At 42.2% G+C, this 25,929-nt stretch overlaps 1 protein-coding gene across 1 annotated transcript in view; it reads left to right on the forward strand.

Annotated features, from left to right (window-relative positions):
* The window catches only part of CDH20 (cadherin 20), a 182,601-nt gene extending 157,081 nt beyond the window's left edge, over positions 1-25,520 (forward strand). Inside the window, exons 8-12 of the mRNA XM_050939950.1 lie at positions 510-646; positions 8,387-8,508; positions 11,491-11,608; positions 22,281-22,532; positions 23,989-25,520. Of these exons, the coding sequence (XP_050795907.1) occupies positions 510-646; positions 8,387-8,508; positions 11,491-11,608; positions 22,281-22,532; positions 23,989-24,488 (1,129 nt within the window). The 3' untranslated portion in view covers positions 24,489-25,520. The remainder of the gene's footprint in view (positions 1-509; positions 647-8,386; positions 8,509-11,490; positions 11,609-22,280; positions 22,533-23,988) is intronic.
* The last annotated feature ends 409 nt before the right edge of the window (positions 25,521-25,929 follow it).

Below are 25,929 nucleotides of genomic sequence, written 5' to 3' on the forward strand. Positions count from 1 at the left end.
CTGGTATGTAGAAAAATAAATAAGTGTTATTTACTCCTTCTCATAACACAAGAATTAGGGGTCACCAAATGAAAATAATAGGCAGCAGGTTTAAAACAAACAAAAGGAAGTATTTCTTCACACAATGCACAGTCAACCTGTGGAAATCTTTGCCAGAGAATGTAGTGAAGGCCAAGACTATAACAGGGCTCAAAAAAAGAACTAGATAAATTTATCGAGGATAGGTCCATCAATGGCTATTAGCTAGGATGGGCAGGAATAGTGTCCCTGCCCTCCGTTTGCCAGAAGCCAAAATGGGCAACAGGGGATGGATCACTTGATGATTACCTGTTCTGTTCATTCCCTCTGGGGCACCTGGCATTGGCCACCATTGGAAAACAGGCTACTGGGCTAGATGGACCATTGGTCTGATCTAGTATGGCCGTTCTTATGTTCCGTATGTGCTGTATGTGCTATAACACAATGTTTCCCCAAGAGTTGCATAATATTTTTAATATGTACTTTTGCAGATATTCAATTGATAGAAGCAGTGATCCCGGAAGGTTCTTTTATGTCGACATTGCAACAGGAGCTCTGATGACTGCAAGACCTCTTGACCGGGAAGACCTTTCTTGGCACAATATCACAGTGCTGGCTGTGGAGCTGAGTAAGTGGATGGAGACAGTATATAGATTAGAGATACAATAGGTACAGTGATAGATCATTTTCAATTAAGCAATTCACATTTTTTTTAATTAATTGAATGGAAGTCACATTATCTGTCTGAATTGAACTTCTCACATTACAGAGTGAATATTGCATTTTAGTTTTTACACTCTTTTTTGTAAAGAGATGAGATTTGGAGGGTTACAATTAAATGCAGAATGTTGTTTTCTCAACTCATTACTATTCAAGTGAATTATTGTAAAGCTCTGCTTGAAATATGATTCAGCGAGAGCCGTCTCCCCAGAACAAGTAGTTAACAAAAATAGATGCTTCAGTGTCTATCAGAATAGACACCAAGGCTCCTAGGGAGGAGGGAATTGGTAACAGGATGAGAGCTTTTTCACTTCTGGGTCACTGATTCAAATCCATCCTAGGTCAGTAGAGAGCAAATGTCATTGCCATCTGCTTGCTGTTTACAGCCAAGTCATTTCGCACAAGCCACAGAAGCTGCGTGAATTGCTTTTAACAACTCCAGAACAGTTGAAATTTGCTAGGATTCCATGTTTAGTTACATACCAAAAACTCAGCCCAGATTCACCATTGTGAACTTCTAGGTGCAAAGGAGGCACTGATAGTTTTAAAGTGAATCTACGAAAAACTGCAATTTTGATAGCGCTTAGCTTGGGGTACAAATGAACATGAAATTCAAAGCAGAGCTTCAGGCATCTGAGCTGAAACCTCAGTGCTTCACAAAGTTTTGTTAATGATCTCAGTCCATTTTCTTGTGGACATCACAAAATCTGCCACCACTCAGTATTAACTGGTATCTTTGTCAGCAGTCTCTCAGTTGTCCAAGAACTGATTGGACTCGTCTAGAAAGATCATATCTAGGGCTACATCAAGTTTGAAACAGACTAGCTGGGCAGTTTGAATGAGAATGCACTCCTGCTATTTAAGCAGTGCCTGCTTTACAGCTGGAGTACTTCATACTCCAGGGCTCTTTAACCTGGCACCTTTTGCAATCAGTAACTTAAGTGTTAAATTTAACATCCCTGTGGCAGGGAAAAATCCACAGTGGCACAACACTGTAGCATTTAATTTCAGAAAGGGGAACTCACAAAAATGAGGAGGTTAGTGAAACAGAAATTAAAAGGTTCAATACCAAAAGTAAAATCCCTGCAAGCTGCATGGGAACTTTTTAAAGACGCCATAGTAGAGGCTCAACTTAAATGTATACCCCAATTTAAAAAACAAAGTAAGAGAACCAAAAAAGAGCCACTGTGGTTAAACAACAAAGTAAAAGAAGCAGTCAGAGGCAAAAAGGAATCCTTTAAAAAGTGGAAGATAAGTCCTAGTGAGGAAAATAGAAGAGAGCATAAACTCTGGCAAATGAAGTGTAAAAATATAATTAGAAAGACCAAAAAATAATGGAAGAACATCTAGTCAAAGACTCCAAAAGTAATAACAAAATCATTTTTAAATACATCAAAAGCAGAAAACCTGATAAACAATAAATGGGGCCGCTGAATGATCAAGATGCTAAAGGAGCACTCAGAAACAATAAGGCTATTGTGGAGAACCTAAATGAATTCTTTGCATCGGTCTTTACTGTTGAGAATGTGAGGGAGATTCCCAAACCTGAGCCATTCTTTTTGAGTGACAGATCTGAGGAACTGCCCCAAATTGAGGTGTCATTAGAGGAGGTTTTAGAACAAATTGATAAACTAAACAGTAATAAATCTCCAGGATCTGATGGTATTCACCCAAGAGTTCTGAAGGAACTCAAATGTGAAATTGCAGGACTACTAACTGTCATCTGTAACCTATCATTTAAATCAGCTTCTGTACCAAATGACTAGAGGATAGCTAATGTGATGCCAATTTTTAAAAAGGGCTCCAGAGGTGACCCTGGCAACTACAGACCAGTAAGCCTCACTTCAGTACCCAGCAGATTGGTTGAAACTATCATAAAGAACAAAATTGTCAGACACATAGATGAACATAATTTGTTGGGAAATGGTCAACATGGTTTTTGTAAAGGGAAATCATGCCTCACCAATCTACTAGAATTTTTTGAGGGGGTCAACAAGCATGCAGACAAAAGAGATCCGGTGGATATAGTGTATTTTGATTTTCAGAAAGGCTTTGACAAGGTCCCTCACCAAAGGCTCTTAAGCAAAATAAGCAGTTATGGGATAAGAGGGAAGGTTCTCTCATGACTGGTACCTGGTTAAAAGATAGGAAACAAAGAGTAGAAATAAATGGTCAGTTTTCAGAATGGAGAGAGATAAATAGCGGTGTCCCCCAAGGGTCTGTACTAGGCTCAGTCCTATTTAACATATTCATAAACAATCTGGAGAAAGGGGTAAACAGTGAGGTGGCAAAATTTGCAGATGATAAAAAAACGACTCAAAATAGTTAAGTCCCAGGCAGACTGCAAAGAGCTACAAAAGGATCTCACAAAACTGGGTGACTGGACAACAAAATGGCCGATGAAATTTAATGTTGATAAATGTAAAGTAATGCACATTGAAAAACATAATCCTAACTATACATATACAACGATGGAGTCTAAATTCGCTGTTACCACTCAAGAAAGAGATCTTGGAGTCATTGTGGATAGTTCTCTGAAATCATCCACTCGATGTGCAGCGGCAGTCAAAAAAGGGAGCAGAATGTTGAGAATCATCAAGAAAGGGATAGATAAGAAGACAGAAAATATCCTATTGCCTCTATATAAATCCATGATACGCCCACACCCCGAATACTGCATGCAAATGTGGTCGCCCCATCTCAAAAAAGATATATTGGAATTGGAAAAGGTTCAGAAAAGGGAAAGAAAATTTCTTAGGGATATAGAATGGCTTTCGTATGAGGAGAGATTAATAAGACTGGGACTTTTCAGCTTCGAAAGAGGCGCCCAAGGGGGTACATGATAGAGGTCTATAAAATCATGAGTGGTATAGAGAAAGTAAATAAGGAAGTGTTATTTACTCCTTCTCATAATACAAGAACAAGGGGTCATGAAATGAAATTAATACGTAGCAGGTTTAAAACAAACACAAGAAAGTATTTTTTCACGCAGCGCACTGTCAACCTCTGGATCTCCTGTCAGAGAGTGTTGGGATGGCCAATACTATAACAGGGTTCAAAAGGGAGCTAGATAGATTCATGGAAGATAGGTCCATCAATGGCTATTAGCCAGGATGGGCAGGAATGGTGTCCCTAGCCTCTATTTACTAGAAACTGGGATTGAGTGACAGGGCATGGATCACTTGATGATAACCTGTCTGTTCATTCACTTTGGGGCACCTGCCATTGGCCATGTCAGGGGACAGGCTACTGGGCTTGATGGACCATTGGTCTGACCAAGTGTGGCTGTTCTTATGTTCTAACCTAGGAGCTGATTCTGCCACCCTTCTGTGGAGCAGAACCCCCAGACTGCTAAGTGAATTGAACCACCTGCCCCATAAGGTTTAGTTCACTATGGTGGAGGAATCAGGTCCTTAAAAATTGATAAAAGAATAAGGTTGAGATTTTCAAGATCACCTAAGAGATTTATACACCAAATTCCTATTTATTTTAGACAGCTTTTAAAATCTCAAACTAACTGTGCTGTCAAAAGGCTTCAAAAGTAAATGTTACTTCTGCAGCAGTGAACACATAGGGCTAGATTCACAAAAGGACTTAGGTGCACAAGTGCCACTTTATGGACCTAAATCCAAGAATCAGGTCCCTCAGGGATTCACAAATCTCCAGCTGAGCTGCCCTCAAATCTTTTAGGCACCTAAACTTACTCTGTGCCTAAAATTGTGCAGTAAAAGTTCATTAGGAGCCACAGGTGCCAACATAGGCCGGAGCACCCATGGAAAAAAATTGGTGGGTGCTGAGCACCAACCGGCAGCTTCCCGTGGCCCTGCCCCCCTGCTCCATCTCACCTCTGCCTCTGCCATGAGCACACCGCCACGTCCTGCTTCTCCCTCCTAGCCCTTGTGTCACGACACAGCTGATTCGCAGGGCAGGGAGGGAGGAGGGGGAACGCTGCACGCTGAGGGCAGAGACGGGGCCGGGTGGGGATTTGGGGAAGGGATCCAAAAGGGGCAGGGATGGGGTGGAGTTAGGGCAGGGACTTTGGGGATGGGATGGGAATGGGGTAAGGGCCAGTGGCAGGGATGGGGTGGAGTCAGCGTAGGGCCGGGGCAGGGGGGCATGGGCACCCCCCAGCGCCGGAGAAAGTTGGCGCCGCTGCTAGGAGCCTACATTTCTGCCGTTGAGCATGTGCCCTGCAGCCTCTCACCAGGCATCCAGCTGGCTAAATCCCAGAATGATGCATGATCCAGGAGAAGACAGCCTTGCCTACCACATTGGGCTCCAATAGACAAGCTTTCAAAAACAGCCATGGGCGGGCGACAACTCCTAACTTTTAGCTGGTGGGTAGAGTACTTACCTTGGATGTGGGAAAGCCAGTTCAGATCCCCCCACACACACACACATACACACCTGAAGAATCTGGACTGAGATCTTCCACCTCTCAGATGCATGCCTTAGCCATAGTGTTATGGGATATTCTGATGTCTTGTTCAATCTATGGATAAATTTTAAAAAAATCCATTAGAGCAGGGGTACTGGGTGTCTCACGTCCCAGGGGAGCGTTCTGCCCACCATGCTACAGCATCATTCTCATGCTTGCCTCCCTCTCTGCCATGAATTTTGTTAAATTATATACTCACCCTCAGTCTATAAGTGAATATATTTTTTTAATATTTGTACAAAATATACCCAGCCATCTCTGAGTTAGGTGAAGGGCGGAGGTGGAGAATATACCATTTCCGCTTTAATAGAAGTGTCAAAGGTTTTTTGTTGTTGTTGTTGTTTTGTTTTGGGGTTTTTTTTTTTAAATATGCACAGCTCAAAGATATAAGTGTAAAAAAGTTTCCTTGGCTTAATCCTCGAAGAAGAAGAATTGCTTGTTTTATCTGAAAAAGACTGAGGGACAGATCAAGAGGATCTTGACTCATCTCTGCTTTGCACTACTGCACCACTAGTCTAATGCAGCCAAAAATCCAATTTCATAAGTCCAGGGAGGCTCACCTAAGGGCAAGGATGACCTACCTGAGTAGCGGAGAGCTAATATAAGGGCTTTTATAACACACCTCCCCTCCCTATATAGCTGCAGGAAGGGGTCGTAACCTGATATGACCTCACACCATCCCAACCTATCCTTACTGTGTGCTCAGCCTTCTGTGGCCAAAGCAGCTCACAGGCTCAGTTAAAGCCGTGCATTACAGTAGCACTAGGATCAGAGAAAGATACGGTGAAACTCCTTTGCACAGCACCCACTGACTCATTGTCTGGGTTGGCTGTAACTAAGGAAGTGTCCCATATTGTCTGCAGCAAATAAAATTTCACTTTTCTATATGTACAGTACAACATTTCTAGTAGGTTTCTAGCTTCCAAATTGCCTGAGTCTGTATGCACTTGTGCATACAATAGATGAATAAGGTGAAATGGGATGGCATTTAATAGTGCAAGGTCATGTATTTAGGGACTAATGAGAAGAATTTTTGCTATAAGCTGGGGATGTATTAGTTGGAGATGACAAAGGAAGATGAGTGTATTGGTTGATCACAGGATGACTATGAGCCACCAATATGTTGCAGCCATGAAAAAAGCTAATGCAGTCCTAGGCTGCATCGGGCGAGGTATTTCCAGTAGAGACAGAAGTGTTAGTACAGTTATACAAGCCACAGGCAAGACCTCATCTGGAAGACTGTGTGCAACTCTGGTCTCCCATGTTTAAGAAAGATGAATTCAAACAGGTGCAGAGAAGGGCTGCTAGGATGATCAGAAGAATGGAAAATCTATTTTATGAGCGAAGACTCAAACAGTTTTGCTTGTTTAGCCAGAAGGTGGCTGAGGAGATATGATTGCTCTCTATAAATACATCAGAGGGATAAATACTAGGGAGAGGAAAGAGTTATTTAAGTTAAGTACCAATGTGGACACACAAACAAATTGATATAAATTGACCATCAGCAAGCTTAGACTTGAAATTGGATAACGGTTTCTAGCTATCAGAGGAGTGAAGTTCTGGAACAGCCTTCCAAAGGGAGCAGAAACCCTAACTGACTTCAAGACTGAGCCTGAAAAGTTTTTGGAGGGGATAATCTGATGAGACTGCCTACAGTGGCATGTAGCTGATCTACGACTGCTAGCAGCAAATGTCTCCAATGGCCAGTGATGGGATGCTAGATGGGGAGGGCTCTGAGTTACTACAGAGAATTCTTTCCCAGGTATCTGGCTGATGGGCCTTTCCCACATGCTCAGGGTCTAACTAATCACCATATTTGAGGTTGGAAAGGAATTTTCCCCTGGGTCAGATTGGCAGAGACTTTGGGGGCTTTTCATCTTCCTTTGAAATATGGGGAATGGGTCCCTGGTTAGGTTAAAGTAGTGTACATGGTGGATTCTCTGTAACTTGGAGTCTTTAAATCTTGCTTTATGGACTTCAGTGATTCAGCCAGAGGTTAGGGGTCTATTAGTTCTGTGGCCTGCAATGTGCAGGATAGCAGACTAGATGATTACAGTCAGAAGGGACCATCACAAAGTCTGAGTTTCTATTTTTAAAAGGTAGTTTGATATTATTCAGTCTATAAATTAGATATTCATACGCCTCTGTGATAGGTACAGTATAAAACATATGGATAGATGACAAGCTACATAATCAAATTATTTGACAGTATTAACTCAGTGGTACAGGCATGCTACATGCAATATGAATACCATACATAAAAAACTTATGAAAATTCCAGAATGTATGCTCTACTGTATTTGAAACCATTACATAATGCTATAAAGAGATAGTATTTTAAATATACGCACAAGGTAGCAGAGTTAAAGTTGAGAATTAAATCTCAACTTTTATGAACGTTTGAACATTTGATCGCTCAGTCTTCATCTTTTTTTTGTATGGTGTTTCATTTTGGTTTTTTATGTGGAATAATTGGGTGTGGGGGACCGAAAAACACCACAAGAAGAAAGAAGCTAATATATTCATCTTGAAGACACAGGGTTTATATATTATTTGATCTGAAGATATTTACCTTGATCAACTCATCTCTCCTTCCATTTGTGAGCAACTAAGCCAATAAATTATGTTCCACTTGGTTTCCACGAAAGATGTCATGAAAATTCCATCTTTTTCTCATTGAAATTTGACTGAAAACTTTTGTAGAAATTTTTACATTTTTCAACTAGTGCTATAGCTGATCAAAAAACTGGATGATTTTTATATAAAATATTTGTCCAAAATGTCAAGCTGTTTTATAGTTGAAATTCTAAATTTTGAGAAAAATCAGAATTGCAGAATTTCAAAAACAATTTTATCAGCTCCTTGAGCCCAATGCCTTCTGAAACAAGACTAATTGAACCACACCTTCCAACCTTAGCCTACCTTAATTCTTGGCATCGTCTCAAACTTTCCCAGAAATTTACCTTGTGTTTGTGGCCAGGTTTGAGAAAGCTGTGAACATGTGAGGAGTCGAGGTGATTAGACTGGAATCTGGAACTCAATCTTGCTTATAGTATCCACTATCTTCCCACACCTGTTACAATTAGAATAATTTCCTTCAATGCAACAAGGCTTAAAAGGAGAGTTCGCTTGCCTTTTTGGTAGAGCAAGCAGCTACTTTTTCCTGTGATTATAAAGTCTCTGTAATTATTTTGTTCTTTCTTCTTTTAGACAATCCCTCACAGGTTGGCAGTGTATCAGTCACAGTAAAAGTCCTAGATGTGAATGATAATGCTCCTCAGTTTTCCAGGTTCTATGAAGCTTTTGTGTGTGAAAATGCAAACGCTGGACAGGTGAGAAATGCTATATGTCTGCGTGAGATGAATGTTGTCACTTACATGCAGATACTGCATTGTATGGGCATAGCCAGCAACTAAGAAAAGGGAGGGGATGGGGCAAAGTAGATTTGCACTACAGGACATCAGATGTTTCATCAGAACTCTGTTCAGCAGTTCTGATGCTCTTGGCCCAATGTGTGTCCTCTGATGACTTCATTGTTTTCCAAAGGAAGTTACAGTATGCTAGTAATAATCTCATCCATAGCATCTTTCTCCTCCTTATTGATCACAAAGTACTTTGCAAAGTCTGATTCACTTCACTTCTGACATGAAGCCATCTTTAGAGAGGCTGGCAGCAGATAACCAGACAGCATGTTGCACAGCAACAATGACAAGAGGAAATGTGAGACCACCGGGGCAAACTGTGCCTCTACTGAAGAACAGTTGGAGTCGTTAGTGCTCCTAGATGACAGGCAGTGGGTTGGGTTGGGTATTTTGTTTGCTCTTGTTTGTTTGTTTTTAACTCCTGGCAGGAAGAACTGTAAGCTGCATAGAATTGAACACATCCATCTAGGAAGAATGACAGACTGAGTCAGCTCTCTAGGGGTTTGATCATGTAATTACAGGAAGTCTAAGTATTTCTAACAAGGGATCCTAGGTTCCACTCATTGACACCCATGAAAATCAAGAATCACTCCACTGAAGCAAGCAGTGCTAACATCACAATGGCGTCCCTTCTCTGTCTCAAATCACATCTTTCATATATGGACTCATTTATTAGGGTTTCTATATTCCACAGGCAGATGCACAAACTCGGCATTTAAGGTCTGATCCTATGCTCATTGATGTCAGTGGGAATTTTGTCACTAACCCCAGCAGTTGCTCAACCTGGCCCTTAGGCATTCAGTATCCACGGTACTACGTTTGAGTGCTCAAATCAGAATTGGATGCCTAAATTTAAAAACTGGAGTGCCGATCTCTTACTAGGGGAGGGAAAAATAGACATTCTATATTTTAGACCTGCCCTTAGCTTTCACTAAATCTACTTCAAGCCTATTTACTCCTATAAAGTAGCCTGGAGTGACTGGGCCAACTTCATGATAGGACTCCCCTAAAGTCAATGGGTTTATGCCCGAGATAACTTTGTACAACTATGCACACAGAGCCCCAGAATGAGGCAAAGAAGAAAAAACACTGTTTGGGTTTCCTAGGGTAGTCATCTTCAAACTTTTTTGATCGCACACCCCTATCAGTAAAAGAATTTTGAGCACGCACTCCCTGCCGCGCTGGCTCTACCATTTTTGCCAAAGCAAAAAAAAAAAACAAACCCGTAAATAATTTAAAAAAAACCCCACACACTTGGACTCCTGCCCAAACTGCCAAAACAAAACAAAACAAAAAAGCACTCCTGCTGCTGTGCATCCTACTTTGGAGACCACTGTCCTAGGGGACAAACTTTCCAAGTATCATAGAATATCAGGGTTGGAAGGGACCTCAGGAGGTCATCTAGTTCAACCCCCTGCTCAAAGCAGGACCAATCCCCAGACAGATTTTTACTCCAGTTCCCTAGATGGCCCCCATGAGGATTGAACTCACAACCCTGGGCCAATGCTCAAACCACTGAGCTATCCTTTCCCCCCTGCCCCAGTAGTGCATGAGAATTTAGACATGCAGCTGCCATTATGAATAACTGGAGTCATGTGACTAAATTGCTTTGCACCACTTTGAAAAGTTCCTGGAATCAATTTCAAAGTGCTATTTAAGGCTGCTCAGGCCTATCATTTCTCACTTAATCACTTAGAAAACAAACTTCAGTGCTATGAATTCAAGTAGAAGTTTATTCCTTATATTAAAACTAAGCAAAAGGTTTGTCCCTGATTCTAGTACATACTCAAGCTGAGCAGTACCATACTCTATTACTCCCCATTGAAATCAACAGGCTACTTATGAAGTAAAGGTGGTAGAATCTGGCTTCTATTTTCCTTCCAAACAGCCTATTATATTCATTGCTTAAGGCAATGCTTGTTTGTTTTCTTATTGTTGACTTCATAGGAAAAACCTAATTAATTTAAAAAAATTAAAGGAGCTTAGATGTCACCGTTTAAAGTCAATGGCAAAACTCCCACTGACTTAAGCTGAGTTAGACTTTCTCCCAAGGTATTTTGAACTGTGGGTCAATTACAATATCAAGAGCACTAGTTCTTCTGAAATCCAAATTATTTTTCTAGTGCACATCCTTGGTGACAGAATATATAGAATGTGGAGGGAAGTTTATATTCTGTAACTTACAGCACGTTTAGCTTATTGTATGAAAGACAGCAGAAACCAATGAATGGAGCAGGAGCAAGAATTTAAATTTTACCATTTTTGGAGGGGCATGTTCTGTGCCCCTGCCAATTATTGGGGGGAGGGCATGCCCCCGCTTGCCATCCCCCTTGTGCACACCCCTGAAAGGGAGAATTCATCACAGGGAAATCAGGCATGGAAAATTTACATATATAATGCTGCAGAACTGCCTTTTTTCTTCTTTTAAGCAAAGTGACATGTTTCCCTGTGAAACATACCTTACTATTTAAAATTATGTTCAAAATACTCATCTAGGGTTCAGTGTGGATAAGTGTCTGAAAGTTATCTACTTGGTAGTAGAAAATGAGGTTGGAAATCTATTGACAATGGGCTTTCTTGTGACATCGATGCATGTGCTTCTGAGCATTTCAGAGCCTTCAAAAAAGGTTTGATTTAAATTGGGAACGGGGGTGTGGCTTGTCTGTTATTTTAACCGAACCAATTGGCCCATCCCTAGTTTTACTGGGATTTGTATGAGTGCAGTGAAATAAAATGAAGTCTAGAAGGCTTTCAATGTCTCAAGTCATGACTTGTCCCTCACAAGATGGTCTTGTTCAAACACTGCATTTGCTTTCACTTTTAGAGTGTAATTCTTTAAGTAGTGTCTCCCTAGCAGGGCTGCTACCACTGTTTTGTTCTTGCATTCCACAGCTGATTCAGACAGTGAGTGCAGTAGACCAGGATGACCCACAAGAGGGTCAACACTTCTACTACAGCTTGGCTCCTGAGGCAGCTAACAACCCAAACTTCACTCTAAGGGACAATCAAGGTAATCAGAGTGGACACAGTCAGTTAGTTACACTTATTTCTATAGCCTGAGTTGGACGTGAGAAGCTTTGACTCACAGTGCGCTATGAGACTGCCATTTCCAATAATGCCAAGTGACACCTGCTCCTTAAAGGCAGCGATAAAATGACATATTATTTTATACACTTGAAGGTTATACAACATTTGCTTCTATATAAACATTTCCCAGTGATAGGCTCTCTTCTTCGTGGAAAAGTGTCAGCATTGTGCAAATTCAGATCTTGTGGTCATGCTGTAGGCATCTAAGATTTCAAGTGTGGGACTTGGTTCAAGAGGCAAGGCTTAAAGGTAGGATTAGAACTGGAACTAGGAGAAATGGAGAGCAAAATAATTTCCCCTTTTTGCACCCTACATGTTTTCTTCCAGGCACAGAAAGTGAATGCTCTTATTATTCCACTGTCTCCTCTCTTTTTCTCAAAGCTCTTTACACTTGTTCACTTACTGCTCATAAAAAGCTGTAAGAGTTACAGGGGAGATGCATGGCACAGAGGAAGAAGCCATCTATGATGCACAGAGCAGAAAGGGAGAAGCCACAGTAGAATACTCCAAAAAGGAAATAGGGAGTAACAAGGGAAGATAGTGAAAAACCATTGTCCAAGAACAAGGAAATAATCAAGCACATTAGCTGGATGGTTCAAATGGGATCATTCAAAGTGAAAAACTTTTGGAACTGAACCTGATCTTGCAATCCTTGCACACAGGATCAGGCCCAAAGTGTGGAATTTACTTCCTTGAGAGTCCACCAGAGCTTAACTAGGTTTAGGTGGCCTTCAAAAGCATGGAGTACAGCCCCACCTGTAGTCAGGCATTTAAGGGACAACCAATTCACTAGTGAGAGGATCACTCTTGGCAGACAGAGGTAATAAAGTCAGACCCTCAACTGACTTCAAAGGGAGATGAGGCAGGCCCTTGATTAGCTAATGTGACCACATTCAGTGAGCTATGGATGTGAATATAGTTTATGATATACTGGACTTGAGGGGGGTGGTGGTATTTTTTGTAATAGTTAAGGTGCCCCAGTTCAGCAAGAGAGGCTGGGGATATTTTTAACTTAATAAAAATAAAGGCACCTGCAACAGCATTGGCCATGATCTGAATACAGCATTGCTTCCTACACCACCGTGCATCTGTCCATCTCTCTCCAGGAATACAGAGGAAAGTTTCTGAAGTCAATCATAAATGTAGATAGAGTTTCTGCCATGGCTAACAAATGGGTACTTTTAAAAAGAATGCAAGTAACAAGCAGGCCAATGACCTTTCACAACAGCAGGCCAATGCTATATCTGCTCATAACAGTTATTTGGAGAAAGGCCCAAAGGTTTCCGCGTGCAACATTTTGTGACCTTGTCTCTCTTTTGGGGTGGGAGGCAGGAGACATTTTGCCAATAAAGTTGAAAGCAACCTTCACTGTAACCTTTGGCAAACTAGGCTCATTGTGTCCTTGAGGCATTGTGCTAAAAATAAAAACTTATGAAAATTCTTAGCATCAGATGTACTCTTTCAGACCAACGCTGCGCTTGGTAAAATGTGTAGTGGCAGCAGTGACCGAATAGCTGTGCCTCCTTATCACTTTAGAATGCCAGTTTTTCAGAGAGACATATATCCTAGCAAACACAGGGATAGCATTGCTTACAAATCTGAAATGTACATGGAGTAGTTTATGAACAGGATTGTACTATTTCAGTAACCAAAGAGGTCCCTTCCAGTCCTACCTGCAATCCATAAGAACCTACTGCCTTGGCAGTTCAGTGGTAACAAATAGTAATAAAACTTCAGAATGATACTTTCATCTGGGAATCTCACACTACTTTATAAATTAGGAGACTGATTCACAGAAAGGATAGATACTTATCTAAAGTCACTTTGCGGTAATGATGGGAACAGAACAAAGAACTCCCAAATCACAGGTCCTGTTCTTTAGCTACTGGAGAACAAATGCCAAGATTACCATGCTGCTGAATACATTGCTAGCCACTGCAGTGATTAGGAGTAATTCTTTATCAAAGCTGTAGAACTCTAGCACCAATTAAAACCGTAAGAGTCAGTTTGCAGTCTAAAGAGCTCCCCTAACACCCCCTCTCAGTTCAGGAGAGCATATAGAGGGTAAAGGCATTAAGTGTTTTGGATGGGAGGATCTACAAATTAGTGGATACTTTCCTCAGTTCACAAGGAAGATTTCAGTACAGTCGTCTCTTGACTCAATCCTCTGGCCTCCAGTTTCTGATGATGAAAAGGAACAGCAACCATGATGGGTACAGACACCAATTCTATACTGGTGTGTGGGTATTCATCTGCAATCTCAAACATCCACCTCCTCTCCACATAGTATTTTATGGCTTGTGGGTTCTTAAAGACACTTTTCCTTAAATGGGAGGTTACTACTGTCTCAGACATGAGAGAGAAAATCAAAAAGCTGAAAATCCTGAGAAAAATCAAAGTTCCTTCTTCATGGTTGGTTATCAAAGATGGCTGCTGCTTCTCCTCCCTCTCCCCCAGTCTCTGGTAAATTATTTTTGCATTAGTTATTAACTGTGGTAATTACTTTAAGAAAACCAATACAAATTGTGAGGTAGATTATCCCTGGTCCTTGCACAGATGCATGGTGCCTTCCCTAGCCCCACAAGCCTGAGGAGACGGTTCCTCTGCCAGAAGTGGTACAGAGCTACATCTTTCTGTATTCAGGGTTGTGGCTAAATACTACAGTCTGTCCTTCTGTGATTAAAAGAAGCTGTATGAGGTTGTAGTGAGGTCAACACTACCTGTGCTTTTGTATCATCCATATTTCACAGAACTTCTTTTTTGGGTTAGTCTCTAGCAGGTATCCAATCTGGGCAAGTGGTATATTCAAATTTCTGACATGCCGGGTCACATTCCATCATATTATACACCCAGCAGTACTGTATCAAATCCAATTGGCATTTGATGAGACACCTGACTACACGATATGGCACAAACATATTGCAGTTACAATGCAATAAGTCCATCTATTCTTTAGGGATGAACTGGATCCCTGCCTGGTATTAAGTTAAACAAAAACAAAAGGGTGGCAGATACACAACGCTGAGAAACACCAAAGGGAATTGCATCACCACAACAGTTAAGAGAGATCTGGGAGACATATTTGCAGTCAATTAAACAAGAAATTTGCTTCAACATTTGACTATAAAAGTCTGTTATTCATCTTGAAAAGGAACCTAGGGTTTGTCAGTAATTAATGCTGCACAGCTTCAGCCAGATGCACTCCCTGTATCAAAAAGTTATTTGTTTTATGAATAAAGTAGAATCCTCTTATTATCAGGGGCACCAACCAGGAGGAGCAAGGGATGAACAAGACTTCTATTCTTGTTCTCTTTAAACAGGCTGTTCCTGTGTCCATGTATGCTATCTGTTGGCACAGCATAAATTTAAATTGCCATTACTTCAGCTTCTCCACCCACTCTACTAAACGTGCTGCAGAAAGGACATTGTATTAGGTGCTGGAGAGGAGATGTCAGAGGGCACTTGGGCAGCCTAGAGACAAGAAAGAGTTTGGAGAGGTTTGCAGAAGAAGGCAGTTGCCATTTTGCAGTTCCTAAGCCAGAGGTAATCGCTAGGCAGACCATGGGCCAAATCTGGACTGCCAGATGCGTTTGAGTGGACTGTAGAATATATTTACTTATTATCATCGTTAATGCAATGTGAAAAATGTTTCTCTGGAGTATGGATCTTGATTATACCTTGACCAAGAAATTTGGACCTTGAAAAAACAATTAACTGCCCCTGTCCTAAGCCTTCCCCAGCTCCAGAGCTCCTAATGGGCACAGAAACAGAATTCTGCTTTGGTGCCAAGGATGGCAGACACCTCCTTCTGTGGGCTGCCTCTGTTTCCCTTTTTTAAAGCTATGCAGTGTATCAAATGGGTTGGTAATCAATTGCCACATAATCAGTGCTGTTAAATTGGGGGTGGGGACGAAATGTTCAGCTTAAAACTGACAATAAAACTGTTTCCACTGCAAACAAAGCAACTCTCTGTCCTAAGTACATTTATATAAATTCCACATTTTACAGGTAGGAAAATGTCAATTTCCCCTCTCTACCCCACCCCACCCCCCTTTATTTTTAAATGGAAGTTTTCCTAGCTAGCGGTGTCTTTTATGCCAGCCTACCCTGTAAACACTGACAGCACCAGGTACTTCTAAGGATATCAATACACCTGCTTCACCAATCAAAAGCACAGATGGCCAGCTCATTATTTCCTTTTAACCAATCAGAGGGGAGGTAGCAAAAATTAAATGGGAAACCACAAGCTGAAATTCAGACATCTCACCGCATCATTCCATCCAGGGGAGTTGGGGGTGGAGTTTGTTGGCCCATCGAAGAGCAAAGGAGCTGTAGCCCTACAAATAAGTGGATGCCCCAATATCTGCAAATAAATTGCAGTAATGATTAGGCCATTTGTACATAGGGCCAAGTCGTCTGCCCTACTCCTTCAGGTTCCTCCCCCCTCTTAGCAGCACAGACTGGTTAAGAGCCCTGCTACCATACTTTCCTACTTATTCATGAGCCTTCCAAGAGGCATTGGGGTTGTCTAAATGGGAGGTTTAAACTAGACTAAATCAAGTTAAACTGGTGGGGAAATACTTGAGTACAGATGCTCCAATTCATTATAGCATATTAACTCTGGAATCTTCTTTCAAAGTGAAAGAAATTTGACTCAGATACAGTTTGTTCTGTCTATTGTTTTATGTTCATGCAAAGCTGTTGTGCACTTCTTTGCAATCCTCCAGCTGCTATCCCACACTGCTTTGCAGGCAACCATTAAATGACTTGTCTATTTACCTCTATGCCTTCCACTACTCTGGTGTCAAGCTGACCAGATGCCCCTGTCCCTGTTTAAAAACTGGCACAGGGTCAGATTTTGTCCATTTTCTCCTCGATTTGAATATATTGGCATTGCAGCAGTATTAGTCCAGAAGCCCTAAAATATGCCTAGAGCAGCTGCTTGGAGCTGTGCTGAGACCCTGAATCTCATCACCATCTGGGGAGAAGTATCAGGAAGCTCTTGTGGACACCCGCCAAAATCAAGCTCTTTTTGTGGGCACTGCTAAGCACATAGCCAGGCGGGGCCTCAACCAGCACACCAACCAGTGCAAGGTAAAGAGCAAACAGCCCAGGAGGACTTACATTCACACCAGGGATACCAGGAAAAGGTCCAGTAGTGGCAATGTGACCTGTCCATCTTTTGAAGAGCTGGACAGAATTTTGATCAGTTACCCTACCACCCAAACCAGGAAGGTTATGGAACCTGCTCTGTCCCCACCCCAAAGACAACCTGCAAGACTCACTGGAGGATAAGCATGAGGGAGCCAGTGAAGACCTGTCTCCAGAATGCCAAGATTTCTTCAGGACATCGAATCATGATGTTGGCCAAGTAGAAAGTGAGCCCAATTCCTGATGTGCAGCAATCAAGCCCAATTCCTAGCCAGAAATCCAGGCTGGGACTGAGGAGGCAGATCCTCTCAAGGAAATCTTGTCATGTAAGTATCTATCTTTATAATTTATTATTATTATTGTGCTATGCTGCTGTGCTAGTTTCATTTTGGGTGCCCCATGGCACTTTAGTTGCCCCATGACACTTTAGTTTGATGTGAAGTAGAAGGCTTTCCAAGTCTCCAACCCCTCATTTCAGCCCACATTGTGCTTTTGGCCCCTCCGTACAGTTTTCAAAATGGTGGCTGCTCTGGCCAAGGAACCTGCATCTGTCTCATGCTAAAGTCCTGACCATAGAGGGCGCATACCCATCCACATATTCTTCTTTCCTCTCTCCACATCTGTCCTGTCTGGCAACCCCATTTGCCTGCTGAAAATGGCAGCCAGCAGCCTGGCACAGTCTCCACCTGCACCCTCCATCTCCCGCGCACACACACATACCCCTCCCCAAGCTTATTCAAATAATGAAAACATTCATTTGTGCAAAATTCAACAGTTTATCAATGCTTGGTTACAGGAAGTTTGGTTACTCTTCTGAGTTTACATGAGGTAGACATGGACATCACATGCCTTTACAGGTACAAAAGCTACAGCTCCTCAAGGAAGTATAGATGCTCTGTAACAGTGAATGCTTCAGACAACCACTGCAGAACCCTGTTTTTCTCTGCACTTTCACCATGTCTGCAAGGAAGATAAAGCACAATCGAAGCCAAAGAAATTGCCTGACTTTGGTCTGGGCATTATAGAGGATGGCTATGCAGTCATTCCCCTTCCATTTCTGAAGCATTTTGTGGGGAAGAGCCATCTTGGTGAATAACTTCACAGCATATCTCACTGATCTGCCCTTTGCTTTCTTCAAGAAGGCCATTCTCTGCCTTTTAGTCAACCATCTCATCACTGAGAATCAGGACAGCCTAAAAGTGATGTAGAGGGGATTGCTATCCAATTCTTCCCTACAGGGCCTCTACTCACCTCTACCACACTGTATAAGCAAAAATGCAAAATTCCCAACCCTTCCCTAGCCTCTTGAGGGGCAACGGCAAACCCAAGCAGCATATACCACACAGACAAAAATCCCTGTATGGTTCTCATTCACACACCACTTACCAGCTCTGAAATTCCCCCAAGCCTGGGAAGAATGTCACCCTTTCCATATTAAAAGAAAAAAACGCTATCTTAGCCTCTCTGGAATATGAAAAATAACTACTTATATGTTTTCCTTCCTCCCACAGTCGCAGCACTTGCAGTGGCCAGACCCTCCAAGACAAGGCCTTTATCAATGGCTGAGTTGCAGGCTAACCTAATGCAGAAAGAGACTTAAAAAGCAGCATTGCAGAGGCCCAATGACAAATAAAAATGGTGGAGAGATGGAGCCTGTACTCGGGCAAAGAGAAGGAAATAGAAACGGAGCTCCTAGAGAGACCATTAGGGTGAACAAAGTGGGTCACAGTGGCCAGGGACAGTATTGCCATGGCAAAAGATGCTGTGGAAATAGACATGGAGATATGAAGGCAACTCCTGGAGGCTATAGAGAGCCAGAAGGGTCTGCTGCAGCTTCTGTTAACCAAGACCCAGCCATGTTATGCAGCCCCTTCCATACAGGGTACTGGGAACACTAGCAACAGAGTGTACTACTGTACACCCAACAGAGTACCCCAAACCGTCATTCCTTCACAGACCCAGGCTCAGGGCAGCAAGAACAGTTTTACTTGGGAGCCTTCGTTTTTTGAGCCATCTACCATCCTTAATAACTTTGAGCCTTGCCATTCAACACCAGAAGGCCTAAGAACAAGAGGAGGAAGAGGCAAGGCATATGCTCACCTATGACTTGAGTCCCGCCTCCACTGCACGATGTCACTTTGAATTTTTATTTAGTTATTGTTCTAAATAAGGCCTGTTTCTGTTTGCTATATAATAAAACTCATTAAAAATCATTTGTAAAAAGAGTCGTCAATGCATTTTGTATAGCAAATCCATAGACCATAGTTTAGTGTTTTACAGAAGAACCAAGCACAGACACAAAATAAAATGAGGATTGCCACGACATTGTCCTTCACTTCACTACCCATAAACAATATTGCACTGCTCACAGTCCATCCCACATACACACCCTCAACTGGGTAACAGCTGCACATTTTCAGGCCTGAGACTCAAATTAAGATCAAGAGGTATCTATGACAACATTGCCCTGGCCGTTTCTCTTTTGTATTGGATGCCTTGCTGGCTGCTCAAGGCACAGCCTTATCCCGGGTGGAAGGCTTTTTCCCTTACTCACAAATGGAGCAATAATTTTAAGGCACTTATTTTTTCCCCTCCAGCTTCCAACCTAGTCCACAAACAGCACCACCTTCCTTTCAAACTGCAAAATGCACACCCACTGTCGTTCCGCAACTATTAACACAATAGTTAAACAATTCCTTCCTTCTGTCCAAACCGACTGTGAACGGCTGTTACTGAGGGAAGCAAAGGACAAGCCAGGTCTCCTAGGATAACCAGAGCAATCTGCACACCGTGATGTCCACAATCATCCTCTAGGCAAACTGTTCTTGAGCCATTAGGGCAGTGGTCCTCAACCTTTTTGGCTGGGCGACGCCTCTCGATGATGTCACTTGTCGACGGCAAGCGGTGTCAGCGAGAGGCGTCCCCGCTAAAATGCCGCTGAAATTCGGCAGCATTTCGGCAGGTGCTGTCCCAGGGGCCAGGACACGGGCACATTAAGATGCCCCTGTGGGCGCCATGGCATCCGTGGGCACCGCATTGGAGACCACTGCGTTAAGGTAAACAGAGCTGAGTTTCCAAAATCCTATCGTAGACTCTTCCAGACCACCCTGCATTTATGTCTGTAAACCTGCAACGGTGGTCAACAGCCTTTGTAGCACCATGGAGAAATACCCCTTTCTGTGTATAAACTCTGAGCTGCGGGAGTGGGGGGGAAGGGAGGGGAGGAGCCAAATAATAAGCACATTGCTGTCATCAGTTGCTCCAATACAGTTTGGGAACCCCATGAGTGCAAAGTCATCAGTAATATTATGAACATTACCAAGCTTTATAACCTGGTGTAACAGTGCCTCATCCATGGCACCACACATAAACAATGGCCACCACAGCTGATCTCCCCAGGCCAAATTGGTTGGCTGTGTTCCAGTAGCATTCTGGGGTGACCAGCTTCCAGATGGCAATGACAACCTACATCTCCACAGGTATGGGGCACTGTGTATTGGTATGCTGCCACTCCAGGGCCAGTTCTGAAGGATCTCAAAAAATGGTTTCCTTCACCACCCTGAAATTCTCTCACCATGGCTGATTGCCCCAGCTCTGCAGAATGATCCTTTCCCACCAATCCACGCTGGCTTCCCAAGCCCAGAAACAGCGCTGCAGGCTGTGAAGCTACTTCAGCAACTGCTTCTCTCATATCAGTTTCTCGCCATCCTCCTCTTCTTCCTTAGCCTCTGAAGCTGATGTGGCCAGCGAAGTCCAAACCCAAAGTCATCCAGCTTTGAGTGTGACATAGAGTCCAAGCAACCTCTGTGTGCTTGCAGTTGCCAGCATTATAAAGTCCATCTGGCTGACAGCAACTCAAAAACAATGCTAGTCTGCCCAGAAAAAGAAACATGAGGCAGAGAGAATGAAAAAATGGGTTTTTTTTTAATCGAACTTCCCTGGCTTCTGATATGCATCCCACAATTCACAGAGAGACAGATCCCAGCATGCACACTGCTAAGCAGCAAAGGACTATGGGATACCCTCAAAGAATGCTACATGATTATTGTTCACCAAGCTGCCACTGTGTGCACATGATGCAAATTGAAAGAGGCACCGCCAGCCTGTGCGCACCTTAGTTCAGCTCATGTCCTGTGAGTTAAATAATGCATGTCATATCAATCCCCTACCCCAACCTCTGTGTAGACAAGTCTAGTAATAGCATAGAATTCCTCTTCACCAATTTAGCGCTGATAAGATCAGCAGTGACTTCCACAGGAAATCTCTGCAGGTTTTCCTGAGGATAGAACTATGAAGAACTGCTGCCTGAACCCCAACCCTTCTGGCCAGCTGCACCCATGGTAATTTGGAAGTCCTGATTCTGTGAAGTTTGTAGTGTGGATAGGGGCCTTTGTGTTTTGAGAAGAGTTGGTTGAGAACTGGAAATTCTGTTCTGCAGGAAAGTCCAACATTTTGGCAGGGGGTGGAGGTGGAATTGTTCTGAATTAGAAAAAAAAAGTGAAATTTCAATTTCCTGTGAAATAATTCCAAAAATGTTTGAATTGAGACCAAAATGTTTCATTTCAATAGTGTTGAAATATTTTGTTTCAACTTTGTTTTCATTCAGTTTTGACTTTTATATTACATTAAAAATTTGACAATATATAAATACTATATTATATAAATTAATATCATCTAAATGAAATTAATAGAAATGAAATGTTTGATATTGTCAAAAAAACCCACACATTTCTACCTTTTTCCATCTAAAGTTTTGTCAAAATGGACATATTCCTGCAATTTTGATTATTTGGTGGGGGGTAAGTGCTGAAAAAGCCTGCCATCCTTCCCGCCCCCCTCAAGACACTGAATGAGACTATTTTTGCTGTCTTTTATCCACTCGGTGCCCCCAGTGGACAGTTTATATAGCCCAGAATGATTGAGCCAGCTGATTTTAGAGGTCTTTCAGATGTAGGGGAAAACAGCTACACATCAAAAATAAGAGAACACTACATGTCCACAAGGGTTACACAAAGAGATTTCCACAGCATTTTCATTGGAAACACAACGAAACAACAAGGCCTAGAAAAGCTGCTGAGCAGGAACAAACAGGGACAAGAAGTTGCCCTCAACTGTTCATTTCTATCTTGCTTTCTGAAAGATATTTTATCAAGATCTGAAGGCTGAGAGTTTGCTCTAGGCACTTAGTGTCACAAAGGGTAAGAGAGTCTCATAAGGTGTACGCCTTACAGGTCTATAGGTTTTAGCCTGAAAACATGTTGGAGTTAGGATGGGAGGCTGAGGCAAAATGCTGATTAGTGACAAACTGGTGAAAAGCATAGAAAACAGGGAGAGGATATCACAGATGTGTGTCTAATGCTGGGAGAGGGGTTTTAACCTCCCTTTCCAGCTGAAAATGTTTGCTTCGTAAATTCTTATAAATCTTTGTTAATTTCCTGCCCTAGACAACACCGCCTGGATTTTAACCAGGAGATCTGGCTTCCGACAGCACGAGCAGAACATCTTTTATCTTCCCATCCTGATCGCCGATAACGGGCGCCCCATGTTGAGCAGTACTGGCACTCTGACCGTGCATGTGTGCAGTTGTGATGACGATGGTGTGGTGATGTCTTGCAATGCAGAGGCCTATATACTCCCTGTCAGCCTGAGCAGAGGAGCACTCATTGCAATCCTAGCCTGCATCTTTGTCTTGTTAGGTAAAACTTGTGTTGCCTTTCCTAATGAGGAGCTTAACTCATCTATTTTGGTCACGACACTTGGCAGACTGTTAGCCTCACTAAGGCTGATTTTATAGTGCGCATAAAATAGAAGTGTGTGTATAATATATATATAAAGCTTTTTCTTTATTGATGTCAGCATTTCCCCCAAGATTTTATGAGACAAAGAAGGGCAATGGGGCAAGGGAGGTCAAGTCATACGATCAAATGGTCTAAGTTTCTCTCACACACACAAAAATCAGGAAAAAAATGAAAACTTGTAAATTTCATTATTTTGGTTCTGAATCTTCCAGATATTTAAAACAAAGAATGGGAGCAGAGGTGCTAATCAGAAGTATCTACTTACTTAGATATGGTATCTGATCGCCAGGGGGAGCTAAGGTGCTTAATATCTCTCTTGCTCTCATTTACCTACAGATCTGGTCTATTTCCCTACCCATTTCCCCTATACTCTGCCCTGGATATTGGGATCAACAGGAATCTGGGTCAGATTGCTCCTACCCTTGATCGCCACACATTCCCTAACATTTCAGAAGTTCATCTTCAGTCTGAGAAGCAATGGGATAGAGGCACAGGCTAACTTTTTCAAAAGCACTGAAGTCCTATTTTCAACAGTGACTTAGGCAATTAGGAGCCTAAGGCCATGTCTATACTAGAGAGCTTACACTGTAAAATCTCTTGTGTAGCCACTCTATGCCGATGGGCAAGAGCTCGCCCGTCGACATAATTAAGCCATCCCCAATGAGCAGCAGTAGCTATGTTGGTGAGAGAAGCTTTCTTGTTGACATAGAGCCGACCAAACTGGTGCTTGTCAGTGTAATTTATCTTGCTCAATCAGGTGTTTTTCTCACAGCCCTTAGCAATATAAGTTATACCAACTAAAGTGATAGCATAAACATAGTCTAAGTGTCATTAAAAAAAATCAATGGGATTTATGAGAGAAAGGGAGTAGATTAGATGGGCCCAAACCAGAACATTTGGGTATGGGTCCAGCTTACAGCAAACCCTCTCCCCACTCCAAAGTTCTGGATTGTTTAAATCCTGGAATTTGGTTTGGTCTATTGTAGGAAAAAGGAGCCAGCAGCCATATTCAGACCAAAAATTTTAAATTAATTTTCTTAGCTCCATCCCAGCTGCCCAAAGCTCAGAAGTATTTGACTTCTATGAACCACTGATTTGGGCTCATATCTAGAATAAATCATTAAATGAGGTATTTCAGTTATTAGCATTACAAAATTGTCATACTGATTCCATAGAGATTGTAAACACCAAGGACAATGCCTGGACTGGGCGTTGGTATTTACATTTTCACTGCATCTTTCGGCCATGCCTTCTGTTAGAAATGCACATTTGTTCCTTTTCTCAGTGATTGAGGAGAGTAGATGCCAGAGAGCTGCTCTTTCTAATGCCCGTATGTTTTGGTTGCCCCTTGCAGTGCTCGTGCTGCTCATCTTATCCATGAGGCGGTACAGGAAGCAGCCTTACATCATTGATGAAGAAGAGAATATCCATGAGAATATCGTAAGGTATGATGATGAAGGGGGCGGGGAGGAAGACACTGAGGCCTTTGACATTGCTGCCATGTGGAATCCCCGGGAGGCCCAGCTAGTGGTGAAAAGCAGGCAGGACATGCTGCCTGAAATAGAAAGCCTCTCCCGATACGTGTCTCAGACGAGCGTAACGGACAACAATGTTCACAACTATGTGCTGGCCAAGCTGTACGAAGCTGATATGGACCTCTGGGCTCCTCCTTTCGACTCCCTCCAAACATACATGTTTGAAGGGAACGGCTCAGTGGCAGAGTCACTCAGTTCATTACAGTCTGTCACTACAGACTCAGACCAGAGCTATGACTACCTGACAGACTGGGGACCTCGCTTTAAAAAGCTGGCTGAGATGTACGGCATCACAGAAGGCAACGGGGCTCTGTGGTAACGAATGAGGAGCAGAGCGTTTTCTACATGACACAAACGTCCTAATCTAGATCTGTTCTCATCAGAAGCTTGTATGGACATAGGGCGAGACCTCCTGAAATAGCAGTATGGTGCTTGAATGAGAATGAGGGAGAAGGGTGCAAACAAAGCTCTCTCTCTCTCTGGCTCAGCTTTACTCAGTTAAATTAAGTTACATTTTTAAACAATGGAGAACAAAAAGAGGAAATATTTCCTGATTTTTATAGTTACATTTGAAAGCTTCGTTCCTGGAATATAATATTACTCTTTTTTTACGTGGCAGCTTATGGAGTTCTTTGCATCTGTATATGAAAATGCCTAGGGTCCAATAGTAATCTTCAGCTCACAGGGAAATTGCCAGTAAAAGAGGATCCCCAATTGGTTATTTCCCCCCGTTGCTTGCTAACAAAACAGAAAGCAGAAAATTGAAACTGGAATCATGAGGAGTGTTCATTATAAAAATCATTCTTCTTCTTTTGTTGCTAAGAGTCCTTTTAACCCTTGAAAAACAAGCCTGACTTTTTCCATGTTGCTCAGAGGAGACGGCTTGGAAAGACTTTTGGATTTATGCTCTAGTTTAATGGCTGATACGTGAGTCACTGAGGTTAAATACTAATTCACCCCCTGTCAAGTTAGTGTAAATTTATTTTCCTCTCAGCTCTTTAAAATGTTGGCACTGTGGAACTGCCCAGAACAAAACCAGAAAATCTGCCTCTTTTGCACTGTAGATGTCTCTTCCATGTGCCAAATGTGATGGTTAGATGCTAGCAATGAATGCCAAATAAAAAAAATTTGATAAATACATGGGTTAGAGGGGCTTCCTAATCTATGTGAGGTCAATCCAAGGGATGTTTACATACTGTAGATAACCTACTTGAACAAATGCAGTATTATAGAAGAATAAATGGATGTAAGAAAATTACATGTATAAGTTTTGTATATTTGTTAATAATTTTGGTAATAAATATCATGTACTGCATACAGTACCTTAGCACCTCTTTTAATAAAAGTTATACTGAAGGGATAGTCTGATGACAATTTATTGGATGCTTTATGTACACCAGTTAGTGCTTGTAGAAAACAGGCAAAACGTGGTTAGTCAGAGCCGTGTAATGGAACCGAACTTTCAATCTTCAGGGTCAAGCCCATTAAATGTTCACTTCTAAGTAGTGGAACCCTTGTCAATTAGCTCATTTAGGAGAGAGTCATTTCTCACTTTATGAAGCATTTCAGGCCATGTTTTAAACCCAGCTTCTCTTGTTGCATGCATAACTTATGCACTCATTGGTTCACACAAATGATGGAATCTACTCATTTTCCTGTGCAAATAGAATTTGGAGATTCTCTCATTTGTATACCCTAAAGGCAGTACACAAAAAATACATGTAGAAGTGAACAAACATCTCAGTGCATGCTTTACTGGA

This window comes from Gopherus flavomarginatus, chromosome 2 (assembly GCF_025201925.1).
Source record: "Gopherus flavomarginatus isolate rGopFla2 chromosome 2, rGopFla2.mat.asm, whole genome shotgun sequence".
Lineage (NCBI taxonomy): Eukaryota > Metazoa > Chordata > Testudines > Testudinidae > Gopherus > Gopherus flavomarginatus.